The 16,023-nt window shown below is 37.2% G+C and overlaps 1 protein-coding gene across 1 annotated transcript; it reads right to left on the bottom strand.

The window, feature by feature from the left end:
* Positions 1 to 14,522: 14,522 nt before the first annotated feature.
* Positions 14,523 to 15,701, bottom strand: LOC115750775 (auxin-responsive protein IAA33). Its single transcript, XM_030688329.2, has 2 exons — positions 15,041 to 15,701; positions 14,523 to 14,892 (listed from the first exon to the last, which is right to left on the bottom strand). The coding sequence occupies exons 1-2, from the start codon at positions 15,478 to 15,480 to the stop codon at positions 14,814 to 14,816; spliced, it is 519 nt and encodes a 172-aa protein (XP_030544189.1). The 5' UTR covers positions 15,481 to 15,701; the 3' UTR covers positions 14,523 to 14,813.
* Between the last annotated feature and the right edge of the window lie 322 nt (positions 15,702 to 16,023).

The following is a 16,023-nucleotide window of genomic DNA, read 5'->3' as shown; positions in this document are numbered from 1 at the left end:
GGCACATTATGTAACACGTTATAATCATGACAATGCTAAAACACTAAGCATGGAAATTATTAAAAGTTACACCAATACATGCCGGTCTTACCACTCAAGGAAACACCACTTCTTTACGAATGACCAAGCAAAGATCTCATTTTGATCCCAATTTAATTCTCAGACCCTAATCTTGTTGGCAACTTGGCTGAGTAGTCATTAGACACATTATTAAACATATCCAGAATACACGCATAGCCGGAGTTAAACATATCTAACAAGATAATGTGGCATTGAAAATAAACTTGTGCAAATTCACCCCTATTGGACTCTAGGTGCTCACCGAACAACTTATAACTAGGTAAGCTCTTCCCTTGTTCTCTTCTCTCAATTAAATGGCTTCCAATCACTAAGGACGGCTAATCTCATAAGGCTCCCTCGTTTGCTCTATAATTACCAACCCAAATAGAAAGTTTAGCGTCTCGCTAACATTCCTTAAGCTCACGGTTTCACCCGACCCTAGCACAATTTAAACTCCTTCCATCACTAAAACGATACTCACGAAATTCACCTCACTTCCCTAATCCGAATCCCAGGTTTCCCTAAAGCAGCATTTCCTTCCAAAATTTTTCTTCGTGGTTCACATCACAACCGAGTTCACTTCTCACCCTTCTCGGCATCAACTCTTAGCTAAACCACCCACACCCAAAAATAAACTCCACTATCAGTTCTGTATGCATAGCTACCAGACCTAATTTGAAACCAATCTCTACAAAATTTCGGGTGGTAAAACTACACTAGTCAATTGGAAGGTTTTCTTGCCTTTGGAGTTCGCAAAGTGCCGCCGTTTGCCAAGTCCTTCCGCCTCTTGCCCCTGTCGGAACATCCACGAACTCACCTCTCCAGATGCTGGTCGCCGAGCGAAAGTGTGAGGAAAAAGAAGATGGAGAGACTAAAAGTTTCACTCAAGTCTCATGCAGGTATATATAGTGTTGGGGAGAGAGAGTTGATGTGATTTCATGGGGAAAAGTACACTAGGAGTGTCATAACTTGTGTACGGCATTCACTTGAGTGCCATAACTTTCAAAACGTTCACTTAAATGCCATAACTTTCAAAAATCGTTCACTTAAGTGCTACATCGGAACAAAATCGTTCACTTGAGTGCTACAGTAACTTTTCCGACGTGCCACGTCAGCTTTCCGGCATGCCACGTCATCTTTCCGGCGTCTACAGTAACTTTTCCGGCTGCCACATCAGCTTTTCCGGCTGCCACGTCAACATGGCACTCAAGTGAACGATTTTTAAAAGTTATGGCACTCAAGTGAACGCCGTACAAAAGTTATGGCACTTCTAGTGTACTTTTCCCTGATTTCATGGCTTACAAGTGACGATTGCATGTAAAGATATTTCTTTTCTAATTTCTACCAAGTGTTACCACCCTTAAGCACGCACACTCAATCTGGGGCTAATGATTGCCCCTCCACTCACTTTCTTTTTTTTTTTTTTTCCAATGTTGCTTCTTGCGCTTTCATTTGCCCAATATGTTAGGTGTACCATGCAGATGATGAGGAGATGGTTATACGTAGCCATGTACACACGATCACACCTTAGTCTCATTCGGCCCAAGGTTTGTTATTTATTTATTGGCAGAGTGAGCTGAGTTGATTCATCCCATTTAATAATAATGTTGCAAGCACCCACCTTATATACTCACCTTATTATACACATCTGCAAGAGTCTCAATCATACTTGCCATGAAAAGTCTGATTCGCCTCACCCAATTTTAATGTGCAACTCCTCAATGCACACAAATTCCTCCTCCTCAAGTTCACACCAACGATGTTAATTCCCTTGGCATACATTTGGTTCCAAACCTATCTCGATCTCCTTTGACTTTTGAAGAGCTACCGGAAGTGGGATGTTACATATATTCTGTGGGACATCAACATAACACCAATAAAAGACTTCACATACAAAATTACAACGTAAATACTATTCAAATCCATTTTTATGCACGTCGACTGGCCAGCTCCCCTAGTGATCTTAAAATCGCCCTCCCCACCATCGACCTGGTATTTTCAGAATTTTACTCCTGGAGTACTCACAACAATGCTTAAACCTAGAATCACAAAGAGAGTGGAAAACTTCCATACTATGCAGGCCAACATCTATATGGAACTATTAAAGATTTAAGATTATTGAGTTCATCAAACTAAATACTATCTTATCAAGTCATTATCTTGCCAAATCAACCATGACATGAGAATTGTGCCACTATAGTATCGAAATGTTAATTTTAACATAGATATGCTACGCTAAAAGAAGTATTTCATAAGTACTACTTAAGATGTAAAAAACCATTGAAGAATAAGAATTAAACATTAATTGCATAGCTCGGTTTCGGGGTCACTTTCTTGAAAGAGCACGATATATTTGGTAGTGATATTGAAATATACTTATCTTTAAAATGTGTTAACTAGGTTGCTTTAACTTCTTGTCAATCATCTTTCTGAATATAGTGAAGACTACAATGTCTAATCAACACATGATGTCAAATAGATATTGGGATCAATAATCAAACAATTCCTTACGATAAGCATTACATTCAATTGCATGAATGGACCTAACCCTTTTTTTGTTTTTATTTCCACCAACAACTACACTACAGACTAAGATAAAATCTCAAATATATATTAACAAAATTTATTCATCGTGTACGATTTTCGACATGACAAGCATGGACAAGTGGCTCAGAAAATTTATATGACACTCGATTCTTACTCAACACAATAAAATATTCAATTCAAGGTGAACCAGCTACAATTATTGATGTACTTAAAAACAATATAAAACATCTTGGATCACTAAATTCTATTTTTTACGAAATTAGATAATGCCATTGTGAAAGATACTTAGCGGTGGATACACGGAAGCCCATCGATTACATCACAAAGTCTCCAAATACTGCTGACTCAAATCCATATGTTGATATTTTCTCTCTTGCCTGGAAATGATGAAGTAAAATTTCTTTTAAAAAAAATATGTACTTTTCGTTTATGATAGTTTCATGTTTTTCTAATCAAGTCCTTGAAGAAAAAAATTGCACCAGAAATGCTAAACATTATATATGAAATGTAATTTAGTATTAAATATTTCAATTGATTTAATCAACTTATAAACCCTAACCAAAAAGGGCGATAGAATTCTAACCCTCGGTTGGTTTAATTAAGTCCTCAACACATAAAATAAAAAAATGCAAATAAGTCTTAAAATTATTATTATTTTTTTAAACAAGTCTTAAAATTATGTTGACAAGCGCAATTTAAGGTTGTCAAATAAGCACTCTTTTCAATTAAAGGAAGTCAATTTTATGTACTATATTCATTCATTGCACTTTTTGAAAAAGGTTTAGGATCCGATCGAACCATTCGAACGGTTTAGGACTCATTGCATTCCATACATGAATTTAAGACTTCCTATGCAATTTTCTCAATCGATGTACTATTAATTTCTCTTATCAAATCATTCTACTTTCCAATAGTGTAATTCAATCTTTTTTATTTTGAAAAATTTTCAAAAAAGAGCCCGAAGTGCCTTTATTTTCTCAAATGAGGGCCTGAAGTGGACCTCGTTTCAAACAAGGGCCTGGAGTGTCCTTATTGTTTCAAAGAAAGGTATGGCCAAAGGGCATTTTCTTCCTTTTATTTTTTTTAAATATTTTTTTCTATTTTTCTCTTCTCCTTTTCTTTTCTTTTCTTTTTTTTCTCTTTTGTTCTTCCCTTCTCCTCCCCTACATCTTTTGCAACCCTCAACACCTTCATCTTCTTCAATCCCAATGTCTTCTGCAACCCTTCGACCTCCTTCCTAGCAAAGTACAGCAAGTTGCCAGAGCCGTCGTCGGCCGCAAGCATGGCCGCGTGGATCCCCCCAATGCTAGTCCCGGCAAGGAGGTCGAAGAAGTCGCGATGGAGGCGTGGAGCCAATCCTAAGGCAGATCTAGTCCTCAAGGTGGACAAAGGTGGCACCGACGATAATGCAAATAGTTCAGCCATCATCGATATAGAGGAGGCGAGTACGCTTAGCGACCTCGCAGTGGGATAGCCATTTCTACTCGAGCTTTATGAATATCTCCAGAGTAACCTTGCTCAACTCCATTTGGCTTCTTTCTCTAGGTCGGTATTGATTGGAAATGGTTTCTCTCTCACACACAGGAGCCAACGCAAGAGTTAGGGTTTTGACGAACCGGGTTTGAATTTAGGTTTGCAGAGAGATGGAGGGAGAGAGATATTGCAAATGGTGGAGGGAGAGATGCTAAAATGAAGAAGATGGACAGTGCCCTTGCCCTTGCCGGATCTTGCGAGGATTGCCCGATGTAAGACCTAGTGAGGGCCACCTTTGCCCGACCCGAGGTTGGCAATAGCTGGAGACATGAGAGGAAAAAGAAAAAAATGAAAAGAAAACAAAAAGGAAAAAACAAAAAAATGGGAAACAATGTAAAAAATCAAAAGAAAAAAGTGCCATCCGTCAAGCCCTTCTTTAAAACGATTTGAGCACTTCATGCCTTTATTGGAAACAAGGTTCATTTCAGGCTCGTATTTGAAATTTTTCTTTTTTCTTTTTTGGGGTTGGAATGTAATTCAATCTTAAGGAGTTGAGTTTGAGTTGTTTCAAAGAACGAAATCTTTGGTGTAACACATATGCTCCTTGAGTTTAGGACCTTGAGATTACATTGCTATGAATCTTAATGGGTGATTATATTACAAGAAGAAAACCAAATTCCCAATTGCCAAATAAGATCTCACGGGGAACACTTAATCTACTCTTTTGTAATATCACTTGCAAGAGTTGCACAATTATATATAGAAAATTGTTCAAAAAGTCAAAAATCTATTGTACAAATGCCAATTCAGTCATTAACCTTTGAATTATACCAATTTAGTCATAAATCTTTGACAACTTGTCAATTTAGTCAAACTTTTAATTATGCCAACTTAGTCCTAAACTATTTGATGATTTGCCAATTTAGTCCAAATCTTTTAATGATTTATCACTTTAGTCATTTCGACCATTTAGGTCAAAAATCATTAATGTGGTTGTCTAGTCAACACCGGTCATCCTTTGTAGCACGAATGACGCCGACATAGATAATTATTTATATTTCTTTAATTTTTTATGAACTTTCAATATATAATGTGGATTTTTTTTCTTTTCGTTTTTTTTCTTTCCTTCTTCCTCTAGCCAATTGTTAGGCTTTGGCGATGGCCGATGATAGGCTAGAGGCAACGGCCAACTAGGGCTGCCTTGAGCAAAGCTCAACCTCGCCATCACTACGCGAGGTCTACCTTGCCAACCTTTAGCAAGGCGGACGAGCCTCGCCTTGCCACCGGTGAGGCTCGAACTTATTGTCACTAAGATATGTCGATCCCCACCCAAGAATGGCAAGATCGAGCTTTGCTAGTGGATGCGGGAGGCTCACTCTTGCTGAGCGCCAAGGTAGGCCTCCTCAACCTAAGACAAGAGTCAAGCCTCATTAGTGGTAGGGCGAGGTCAACCTTGCTTGAGGCTAAAGAGACTGACCTCACCTAGCGCTAGCAAGGTCGAACGTCCCAAGGGCAGGTGTAGCTCGCCCTGCCCAACCTTCGCCTCTAGCCAATCATCGACCATTGCTGAGGCCTTGCGGTTGGCCAAAGGAAGAAGGATAGAAAAAAGAGAAAATTTTGGTAACTATAAAACTGTTAGACAAATTCAAAAAAATTATCCATATAAGTGCCAATCATGCAACATAGGATAATCAATATTAGCTAAACTGTCACTTCAGCGAATTTTGATCAAAATTGACCGAAAGGACTAAATTGGCAAATCGTTAAAATTTTTATGACTATATTGTCAAATCATCAAAATGTTTAGCACTAAATTGACAAGTTATTAAAAGATTTAAGATGAAATCGATACAATTGAAAATTTTAGGGCTGAATTAACCGTCGTACAATAGATTTATGACTTTTTGGACAATTGTTCCCAACTATACGTGTGTGCATAGAATTCGTGTCAAAGTTTTAGATGACCCTATAAATTGAATGATTGAGAAACATTGAAATGTAATTTATTGAAGTTCATAAACAAATTGGATATGCAATACAAAGCCAAGCGTGATATTTTATAAGTAAGGACACTAGTGGTGTTGAACTTTTACCCGTTGCTTAATTTCCTGGCTAGACTTTTTTTCTTTTTTTTTTCCGATTAAGTCCCTAAATTATGGGATTTTCTTGTTAGTCCTTTCATTAAAAAATGGATGGAAATGCTGATGTTGCATGTCGACTTAGTGACAAACAGACTAAAACAGATGACATGGATGACGATAAAACGAAATAAACTGAAAACTAGAGAGAAGGGAACCTACATATTTTGATGTTATTAAAGCTGGAATGCACATAATTTTTGTTCTTAATTAGTTGACTAGATGAAACTTACACAATTGACGAAATTGAACTTATCATATTGACAACTGATTGTACAAACTTTCCCTTTGTTATGTTACTTTCCAAATTCTGTAGATTGAGCATAAAAAGGTCAATAAGGAGAAAACTACATCCAATGACCCTTTCTAATTCCTGATGTATACATGTGTTAGTAATTGACTAAATATAAAGCTCCGTTTGTTTCGTGAAAAAATGCATGATTTGAAAATATTTTCTAAAGATGCTCGCTTATTTCGCTTACATGAATGTACAAATAAAAAATATATTTTTCATGGCACTAAAATGTTCATATATATGTTTTTGTTGATTATGAAAATATTTTCATTGTCTAAACATTTCTTTTTTTTTTTTTTGGTCGACATTGTCTAATCATTTCAAGCGATTAGTTTTTCAAGAACATTTTCTAAATAGTCATTTTTTGTGCAACAGACAGATCCTAAGTAGTCAATATGCTCATACCAAGTAATAACGAAAACTTCGTGATTAGTCTCTGTACTTCAGTCTTCGAAAGAGCATCATCAATCAAGAGGAGGAGCAAAACTCCCGTCGATAAAATCCTCGGGGAACTAATTTCACTAAAATGCATAAATGTCAGTAAAAACTAATTAAACTAAAGTTTCTACCAGTAAGTGGCACTGGGTCACTAATTAAGTTAACTAAAATTAGAAATAACACTTTTCGGTGAAGCTACTAACATTTAATAAAAAATTTACATTTGCGAATCCTGTTCAATAAGACTTGATAAATGTATAACCATCATATTTTTTAATATTTTAGGGATATTGGTGATTGCTCATCCAATTCTGCTAAATTATTTTGTGGGAATTTGTGGAAAAATATAGCAATTAGCTTGATCCATGGTACACTGCCAGTTTTTCCACTTTCTAGCCTTTAATTAAGGGGCGAGGAAAGGACATAATTTCGATTAAATGTGCAATGTGGTCCTTAAATTTCAAATTATCCAAAATGGTTCTTGATTGTTAGCTTAATGTGTAATGTCTTTCTTGAACTTTTAATTTGTTCAATGCGATGTCTAGACTTTTGGTACATGTTCAATTTAAAAGTTTAGAGACCATATTGAATATGTACCAAAACTCCAAGGACTACACTAAACAAATTAAAAGTTCAGGGACCATATTGAATATTGAGTTAAAGTTTAAGGACTATATTGAACAAATTAAAAATTGAGAGATAACATTAGACATTAGGCGAAAGTTCATGGACCATTTGTGACATTATTCCTTAAAGGTAATTATAGATGGACTTGAGTGTATAGTCCTGATTCGGGAGCATCGGACTCTATCCATCGGTTCGCAAGTTGAACTCAGTCCTCGTCGATTAATCCAACTAAACATACAAGAGCAGCCGATTCTAAGGAACAATCCATAAGTTCCCACATGGTTTCATTAGCTAGTCAAGCAACATCGGTGTATATTCATGCTAAAGCAGGTTCTCGTCATAACTTGTTTTGGTGGGTTCAAGCTCAAGATGAAGTTATCAGTGCAAAGACTAGCAATCGAGATGCTGACAACAAAGATGTCGATAATGAATTTACCAATTAAGTTCTATTGCTGATTCTTACATGCTGATTATGTCACCGATTCACCAAAATAAGTTTCTGTCTTTGAAGCGGATCAACAGGCTGTCTTGGATAAAGTCCTTTGCTGTCTGTCAATCTTCAGAAGGGTTTGTGAAGCTGCTCATGTCGGTGGACAAAATTAGAGAGAAGAACAGCAGGGTTGAAGAGTCAACACTTCAAGTTACTATGTCGTTAATGCTTTATAGTTCCTCAATCTTTTAATTCATTTCTAGTTATTGGGAGTTTAATTACCTTCTAGATCCCAAGTCATCTAGTCCCTATGTTTTAATTGTCATTTTGTCCCCATAACATTTTTAGCTGAGTGAGTCTCGAGTCTTTATTGCTTGTCTATTTCTTATGTCCGAATCCCTCTATATAGTGAGACGAAATCTCAATTGTAAGGCAAATGATGATTTGCTGAATATGAAAACTTGTGATTTTTTCCTCTATTGAGTGAATATCTTGGGAAAGTGAATAATTCCTTGGTTTCTTTATTCGTGGAGAGTGGAATACTCCTCGGTATTGAGCCAAAAAGCCATTTATCATCGGCCGGTGATATCTTTAGGCCTTGGTGGTGAGCTTTCCTTTTCTGAAGCCCTTTATCCTGGATTGGTGCTGTTGCCTTTAGACCATGGTGGTTAGCTTCGTCAATCCCAATTTGTGTTGTCGGCTGGTGGTGCATCATTTACGCCCTCGGTGTAGATTGTATTGTCTCGGTTACTTCATTGTTCTACCGACTCATTTGTCGGTATCTATCATGCATTTTGCATTCATCCATCAAGATCTGTTCCATTCATTCACTTCTGTCCGCGATTCCTTCATCCATCATTCAAGACGGCATTCGTCCGCCCTACGCACACATCTAGTCTGAATATTTTAGCCGATTGACATGTCATCCAACACAAATGCGGCTTTTTCACGAAGATATACATGTTTATCATTAACTGCTATAATTCTATACACACAACTATAAATATACTGTACGCTTCACCTAAAGAGATATAGTTAGTCAATTTTTTAAGGGAAAGTTCCAAATAAGGGCTAGAAATGCACTTATTTTCTCAAATAAATGTCCGAAGTGGACCTTGTTTCAAATAAGAGCTTGACATGGCATAACAAGTTCAAATAAACACCTGAAGTGACCACGTAATCTCAAAAAATGGCCCGATCTCAAGGGCATTTTCATTATGTATCTTTTTATTTTTTCTTTGTTTTTTCCTTTTTATGTTTTGTAAAAAAAATAGAAACGATAGAAGTTTATAATAATAATAATAATAATAATAGGCGGGAGGGTGGTCGTTGCCCCATCTCTAGTGGGGCGTCGGTGATGGTCAACGGGGTCGCCAAGACCTCAACGAGGGCTTGCTAGCCCTCGGTCGGACCAAGGCCAGGGCGGCGACCCTCGCCTCTAGTCAACATGGTCGCTGGCGACCATGCCTGTTATTATTTTTTTTTTTTGTACTTTTTTAATTTTTTTAAAAAAATAAAAAAATTAAAGACAAAAGGACAAAAAAAAAAAAAGTAAATGACAAAAATGCCATTGAGGCCGGGTTATATTTTGAGACTACATGACTACTTTAGGCTCTTATTTGAAATAAGTTCACTTCATGCCCTTATTTGAGAAAATAAGAACACTTCAAGCTCTTAGTTGAGATAATGTTCAATTCAAGCGCTTTTTTGAGAAAACGGGAGAACTTCGAGCCCTTATCTGAAATTTTTTCCTTTTCAAATAGGTTGGATATTGGAAACTTTCGACTCTATTAATCTATAGACGTGACTATAAATAAAAATCTCTAGGGATGCCCGCAAAATCCTATGTATCTAGAGGTATCTAAACCTAACTTGATGCGAAAAACTCACCGGGCCGCCCAAAATCAGTCCAACATTGCCACCTCTACCCCTACCCATGTCCATAAGGTGAGATTCCATCCATGGTTGGGATTCTAACACGGGATTTATCGCATTCAAGCCAATCGCTTTAGAATATACTTCAATCTTGGGTCCGGTCATGAGATTCTCGAATTCATCAGCCGAGATACTAAGTTTAGCTGCCTAGTTTCGAAATCCATCAGCTTGTTCCCAATTGGTGTAGCTTCCATACTAGAGTCCGACACGATTTTATGTGTCGCGACGTATGATGTCCTTTAGACTCCCCATTCGAAGGCTTGATTGGTCGGTCTTGCTCGGGATTCATATGATTTTAGCCATTGACAATGCTTGAGGTAGAAGTGAATTTCGAAAAACGAAGGCTTTTCGAAAATCACGTATAAAATTTTGTCGACCATGAAAATATTGCAGCCAACAATATGATTTCTGTAAATGAAGTCGAAACAATAAAAGATAGAGACTAATTTTGCTCGAAGACATTTTCTTTTTTACCTAGCAGATGAACCCAATCACGCATAAAAAAAATTGGACTATCAAAATATTGCAGCCATTCGCCATTTAACAGATTAGGGGCACAGTCGTATATGGGTTCAATGACACGTCAGTCGGCTCCTAATTCGGATTACCCAGTCGGTCCACCTATCATTACTCTTAATTAAACCAGTTAATTTTTCACTGGCCGAATTTCATTAACTCCTCAAACAAACCGATTTTGAGGCTCCATTTATTTCACAAAAAATCATTAGTTTGAAAAACATTTTCCTAAAAACGATCGTTTCTAACGCTTAAAATAATTAATCAATAAATATTATTTTCAACCCGAGAACAATTTACGTCTTAAGTATTTGAGTGAACAATGAAAATGTTAAAAAAAATATATAGTTTGTTATTATTGCTAGAAAAATATTTTTGGCAATTTAAATTTTTCGCGGAACAAACCGAGGTGGGTGAACTTCAGCCAATTGCAGGGGGATGATATGACACAAGTACAGGTCCTAGCAACTTTTTTTTTTTTTGGTCCAAAAGGTCCTAGCAACTTAAAAGCACTCATTTGATGTTATTTTTATGGTACGTTAATGGATTTTAAGTTGTCAAACCAAAAACAAAAAGAAAGGACCCATTAATACCTGGAACATAATTTCGTGGACACAGTTTTGTCAGTCTTTTCCATGCTGTGAATTCCAACCATTGCTTCCGTTGTCGTTAAGGGACAGGACGATGCAATTGTCTTGAAGCAACAACAGCACCTAAACTGAAAAGAAAAGAGGTCCATACCACATCCCTAACCAACACCACTTAATTGAAATTGGTCCATTCTTAGTGCGAAAGTCTCTCCCCTCATTTATGTCTTGTCCTTCCACAATACCTTCATTTATATCTCGCCCAAGGGGCAGGCTGCATAACTTTACCTTGCGATTTAGGGTTCTTGGTCAGACTTTGAATTTCATTTGGGATTCATGAAGATGAGGGCTCGGCTCGGTGATGTACATGTTAAGCATGCTTAATTTGAAATATGGTCATAGAGCACTCGTTAAATATGTTTACCGAGAAAACAATCGACTTTCTAAATATGTATTCCGTATACCACGACCATGAGAATACTCAGTCAATTAAAGTTTCGATATTTCATTATATGTCAAAGCTATATAACGCTGTAACAAGAGATAATCTAGTGTATTGAAGATTGAAATTTTTCAAAATTCCCATGATATAACTCTTTTGAACCCAACCTATGTTTTCCACCAAAAAAGAAATACCTAACATATGTTTAGAAATCCAACCAAAAAACAAAACTATGTTTAGAAGTCTTTTATGGAGGTGAAGAAAATAAAGACGGAAACATACTGAAGGCGTAGAAAAGGGACATTTAGATAGTAATTTTTCTTGTCTATCTTCGGAAGTATGGAAATTAAGAGGTGAAGAAAATAGAAAGAGCACTATTCTCTTAAGCCAAAAATCGCATGTCTCTCTATGGATGCTTGTCGACCATGATTTGGATTAGTGAAATTCATGCGAGCCTCATTGATATGACCGAGTCGATCAATGCACTCCATCCCATGTAACACTAAATTTTTCTTTCTAATCATAGATGAAAAAAAAAATGATTCGAACAACAAAATTGTGATATTTTTTGTGTAATCACTATCAACTATTCTAAAAATTTAAGCTGTTAAATGAAGGCGCGACTTAACATTTGTATATTCTAACAAATGTTTTCAAAAATATGCGCACAAATGAATGTTAATAAATCTTCCTATTATGGGGATGATGGAAGCAAACCCTAATCTTACCGAGGCCCTCAAAAAGCTCGAAAAAGAATATTTAGAATAGAGAGAATATCTCATTGAAAAATCAAAATTCATTGCATGCAACAAGCATTAAGGTTAACAACAGTGAGATACTGCCAACCTTTCCACATTTCCTCATAAGGACGCACTCACGAACTTAATAGTTCCTCAGATCCTCCAATGAGAAAAGTCAAGCCAATTAATTGCATCTTGGGTTTCTTTATCTTTTTATATTTTTTGTTTCTTTTCTGTTTTCTTGGAAGTCAATTAATTGCATTAATTTGGAAGAAAAGCAACGCAAAAAGTGAAATAATTTTGAAAAAAAGGCTGCCCCATTTCACCAATTTGCAGATTACAAAAGCTTGCCACCGAGAATTAAAGTTTGGGAACTCAATTAATTTTTAGTTGTTTGGTAATAAAATGACAAAAATAAGAAAATGATGTGTACTGCCTACTGAGCGACTGTCACTTAGACTGGGTTAGAGAGAGAGAGAGAGAGAGAGAGTAATTACAAATAATCAAATTACTCTTTACATTATTGAGTTGGGGATCCTTTTCTTTAATTTAAGTGCACTAAATTAACTCAATTTGATTGTCATTTTGAAAAACCATGGCACATATATGAGAATAAACGGAAACCGCTGATTTTTCCAAAAAAGCGATATGTAATCTTGAAAATTGTTAACCGAGTCAAATATTTGAGAAGATTCTAGTTCAAATTCGCCCTTATCTTTATAACCTAAAAGTTATACCAAATACGAGTAATTTTTATGTTTTGTGAAATATGATGTTCAAATCATTTGTCGCTGTCAAGTGTTGCAAATCTTTCTTCTTCTTTTTTCTCACTTGAGAAATGATAACATTTCACGCATGTGCCAATCGATATAGATGTTAGGAAACATTGTGCTATATAGGAACGCCTAATATTTAACTTGTCTCAATACAGGCAACAACAATCTGATTGAACCGAAAGAGAAAACTTTAAGCTGGGTCTGCGTTCTAGGAGTGGACCCGTCTGACCTAAAATTAACTAATTCATGGCTGGAAAATAAGGTTGATGTTTTTAAGAAGGGGCCGCTTTTGGCTTCAAGTCAACTACGCTGTGGCCAGCTCCATCCTTTTAAGTTCAGTGGGTTCACTTCCTTCATTGCATGAAGATCTGGGACTCTCTTGAGTATTTCCAGAAATTGTACGTATGCTAAAAGCTAGTAATTTGCATGTGCATGCCTAACTTCATGATACATTTGTACGTATTATATATACATTTTGTTAAAGACTATATAAATATATGTATGATGAATTTGTTTGTCAGTCTCCATCCATGAGGTCTTGTCAGAGCAATCAAACATCACGATAAGTAGAACAAGACACGAATTCTTTAAGCTTGTACGTAAAAAATATTGCCCTAAACAATCGTCGTACCTTTGAATATCGTTAGACGACATTCTTTGGAGCAGGAAAGAAGCTCTGGTCTTGATGCCCAAAAAGAGAAAAAAAAAATTACAGACAAGACACAGAAATGTAATGCAGATGGAAGACGCTCTTCCAATTTCGGTACGACCTTTATCTTTTCTCTCGCCTAAGCATTTACTCCCGTGGGAAGCACAGTAACCCTAGCTACAATTATTAACTACAAACCACTTTTTGGCAAATAGGCTAACTGTGTATATCTCAGCACATCCTCATAAGCATGTTGAGGTGCCAAAACAGAACAACTAAATCTGCAACATGGTACGTGAGAAGATTCGGAAAACAAAAGGGTTTTTGGAGTTGATTTTGATTTTTTGTTTGGCCAAAGATTACATATTCATACATCCCTTCACTCCAAAAGCTTTAAACTATACAAGAGTTTAGTTGGACCGTGATATTTATTTTAGTATTTGTTCAAGTTAATTACATGTACGGTTTCACCAATTTTGACCATTAAGTGTACAGGCAAATCAAGGAAGGACAGACTATATATTTGTTATGCTAATATTCTAAGACCGGTTCTCAAAGTTCATGTATGGACGATATGACATCCAACAGTCGGTGAATTCTAAACAAACGGGTCAGTTAATCCTCAATGAGGTTTTGTTGTGTACATTAAAGATTATATTGATTTTATGAATCAATCATAGTTTATTCCAACTATATCTTGATTCCTTGTGCAGGAAACATAAACTAAGGGGAAAAATGTGGATCAAAAGGTCGATTAACATAGTCGTATAGCCCCGAAGAGTGGCGATCGAGAAATTAGTAATTTGCATGCTTCCAGTCCTCTCTCCATCTTTGGACACGAGAAGACAATCCTAAGTAATCGGCAAATCTAAAGAGAGAATAAATTCCACTGGTTCAACTTAGAGCTGAGTCATGAGAAAAAGACCCAAGAAGAAAGAAATCGAAGTAGAACCGTATAGATATGACAGTCAAGAAAGTTCATACCCAAGAATTAAAAGGACATTCGATCTGACTCCATAAGATACAAAATATATCTTCCTCTATTCTTTTTCCTTTTTTCTCTTTTTTTCCCTTTGTGGTTCTCTCAAGCTCATACTAGTTCCTGTCGCCTTCATCTCACCAAAACCCTCAACAAAAATCCCAGGCTAACACAGCAGCTCTCATGCTCCTCCTCTTCCTTTCCTCGAATTTGTCTTCACCGGCAGGATCCGGATTCTTTTCGCCACGCGTACGAAGTCCCTACTCGAAGATAGAACCAAAAGGGTTAGGTTTTCATCTGCCGGGTATGTAATAAAAGTTCCTATTGGATAGTCATGGGTCGAACATGCCAAATTTTGAGAGAGAAGCCAAAGATTTATGTCAAATATTAGTAAAAGAAACAACTTACTTCCAATTAAGGTCACCAGCAAGAAGAAGATCATCCTCAATGTCTTCATAGGCGATAAGGTGTCCGGGGACAGCATTGGACAGGTTGAGATCCTTGTCCGGGACATCAGCATCGTCCACGAACATCTGCCTCAGCGCCCTGGCGAGGCTTTGGTAGCTGTCGTGCTTGTGGAGGCTGATGCGGTGGCAGATCGAGCGGCCCTCAATGGCCACCGTCACTGGCGGCACGACCGCAGCAACGAGATCGTCGTCGAACCCGATAGAGCTCGGGATCTTGCTGTTGCTGCTAGGGTTCTTCACGAAGGCCGGCGAGGAGGAAGGTGGAGTGGCAGCGGCGGCCATGACTTTCGCGAAGTAGTTGTCCATGGATGAGATGGGCAAGTTCCTGTCTTGGAACCCCCTCTTCATCGAGTCTTGCCTTTGAGAGCTAAACCCATCCATATTGCTGCAATAATAATAGATGGGTGTGATCTTGAAGGAGGTATATGGCTCAAGAAACTCAAGGGCTTCCGGTCTAGGGCAGACCAAACACCAGAATAGATTGAATAGAGATGGGGTGAGACTTGGTTTTTGCAGTGAAAGGAGAGAGATGAGCGAAGACTGAAAGTGAGAGAATTTGTTGAGATGGTGATAACATTTGAAAAGGGTCAGAAGAGAAGATATATAGGAAGAGAGAGAGAGAGAGAGAGAGAGAGAGAGCACAAATGTCGGGAGAGGTCACTTTGTTGTATGTGGAGCAACCACTTAACCTCGTGTTTTCCCTGTTCTTTTTCTTTCCACTTGTTCAATAATAATGTTAGGGTTGCAAATATTTGATTTACAAATTAGGTTTATGAAATAAAGTGACAAGAGCTGAATAGGTAATGAGGCCAAAAAGAAAAAAAAAAACGCTAAATCCAGTGATTAAACCAAGTTTATGTTATATAATAAGGAAAATGCTTGCACGACTGTGCCGTATGATTAGAAAGCTCCACTGTCAAATCT

Source organism: Rhodamnia argentea, chromosome 4 (assembly GCF_020921035.1).
Source record: "Rhodamnia argentea isolate NSW1041297 chromosome 4, ASM2092103v1, whole genome shotgun sequence".
Taxonomy (NCBI): Eukaryota; Viridiplantae; Streptophyta; class Magnoliopsida; order Myrtales; family Myrtaceae; genus Rhodamnia; species Rhodamnia argentea.
The sequence above is the reverse complement of the archived record's forward strand: the minus strand, read 5'-3'. Positions and strand labels throughout refer to the sequence as shown.

Bases quoted from the DNA above. Each gene is read 5' to 3' on its own strand.
- LOC115750775 (XM_030688329.2), bottom strand. From the start codon at position 15,480: ATGGATGGGTTTAGCTCTCAAAGGCAAGACTCGATGAAGAGGGGGTTC. The intron at 14,893-15,040 runs GTAAGTTGTTTC...ATCTTCGAGTAG, and splicing joins GCTGGTGACCTTAATTGGAA to GGACTTCGTACGCGTGGCGA.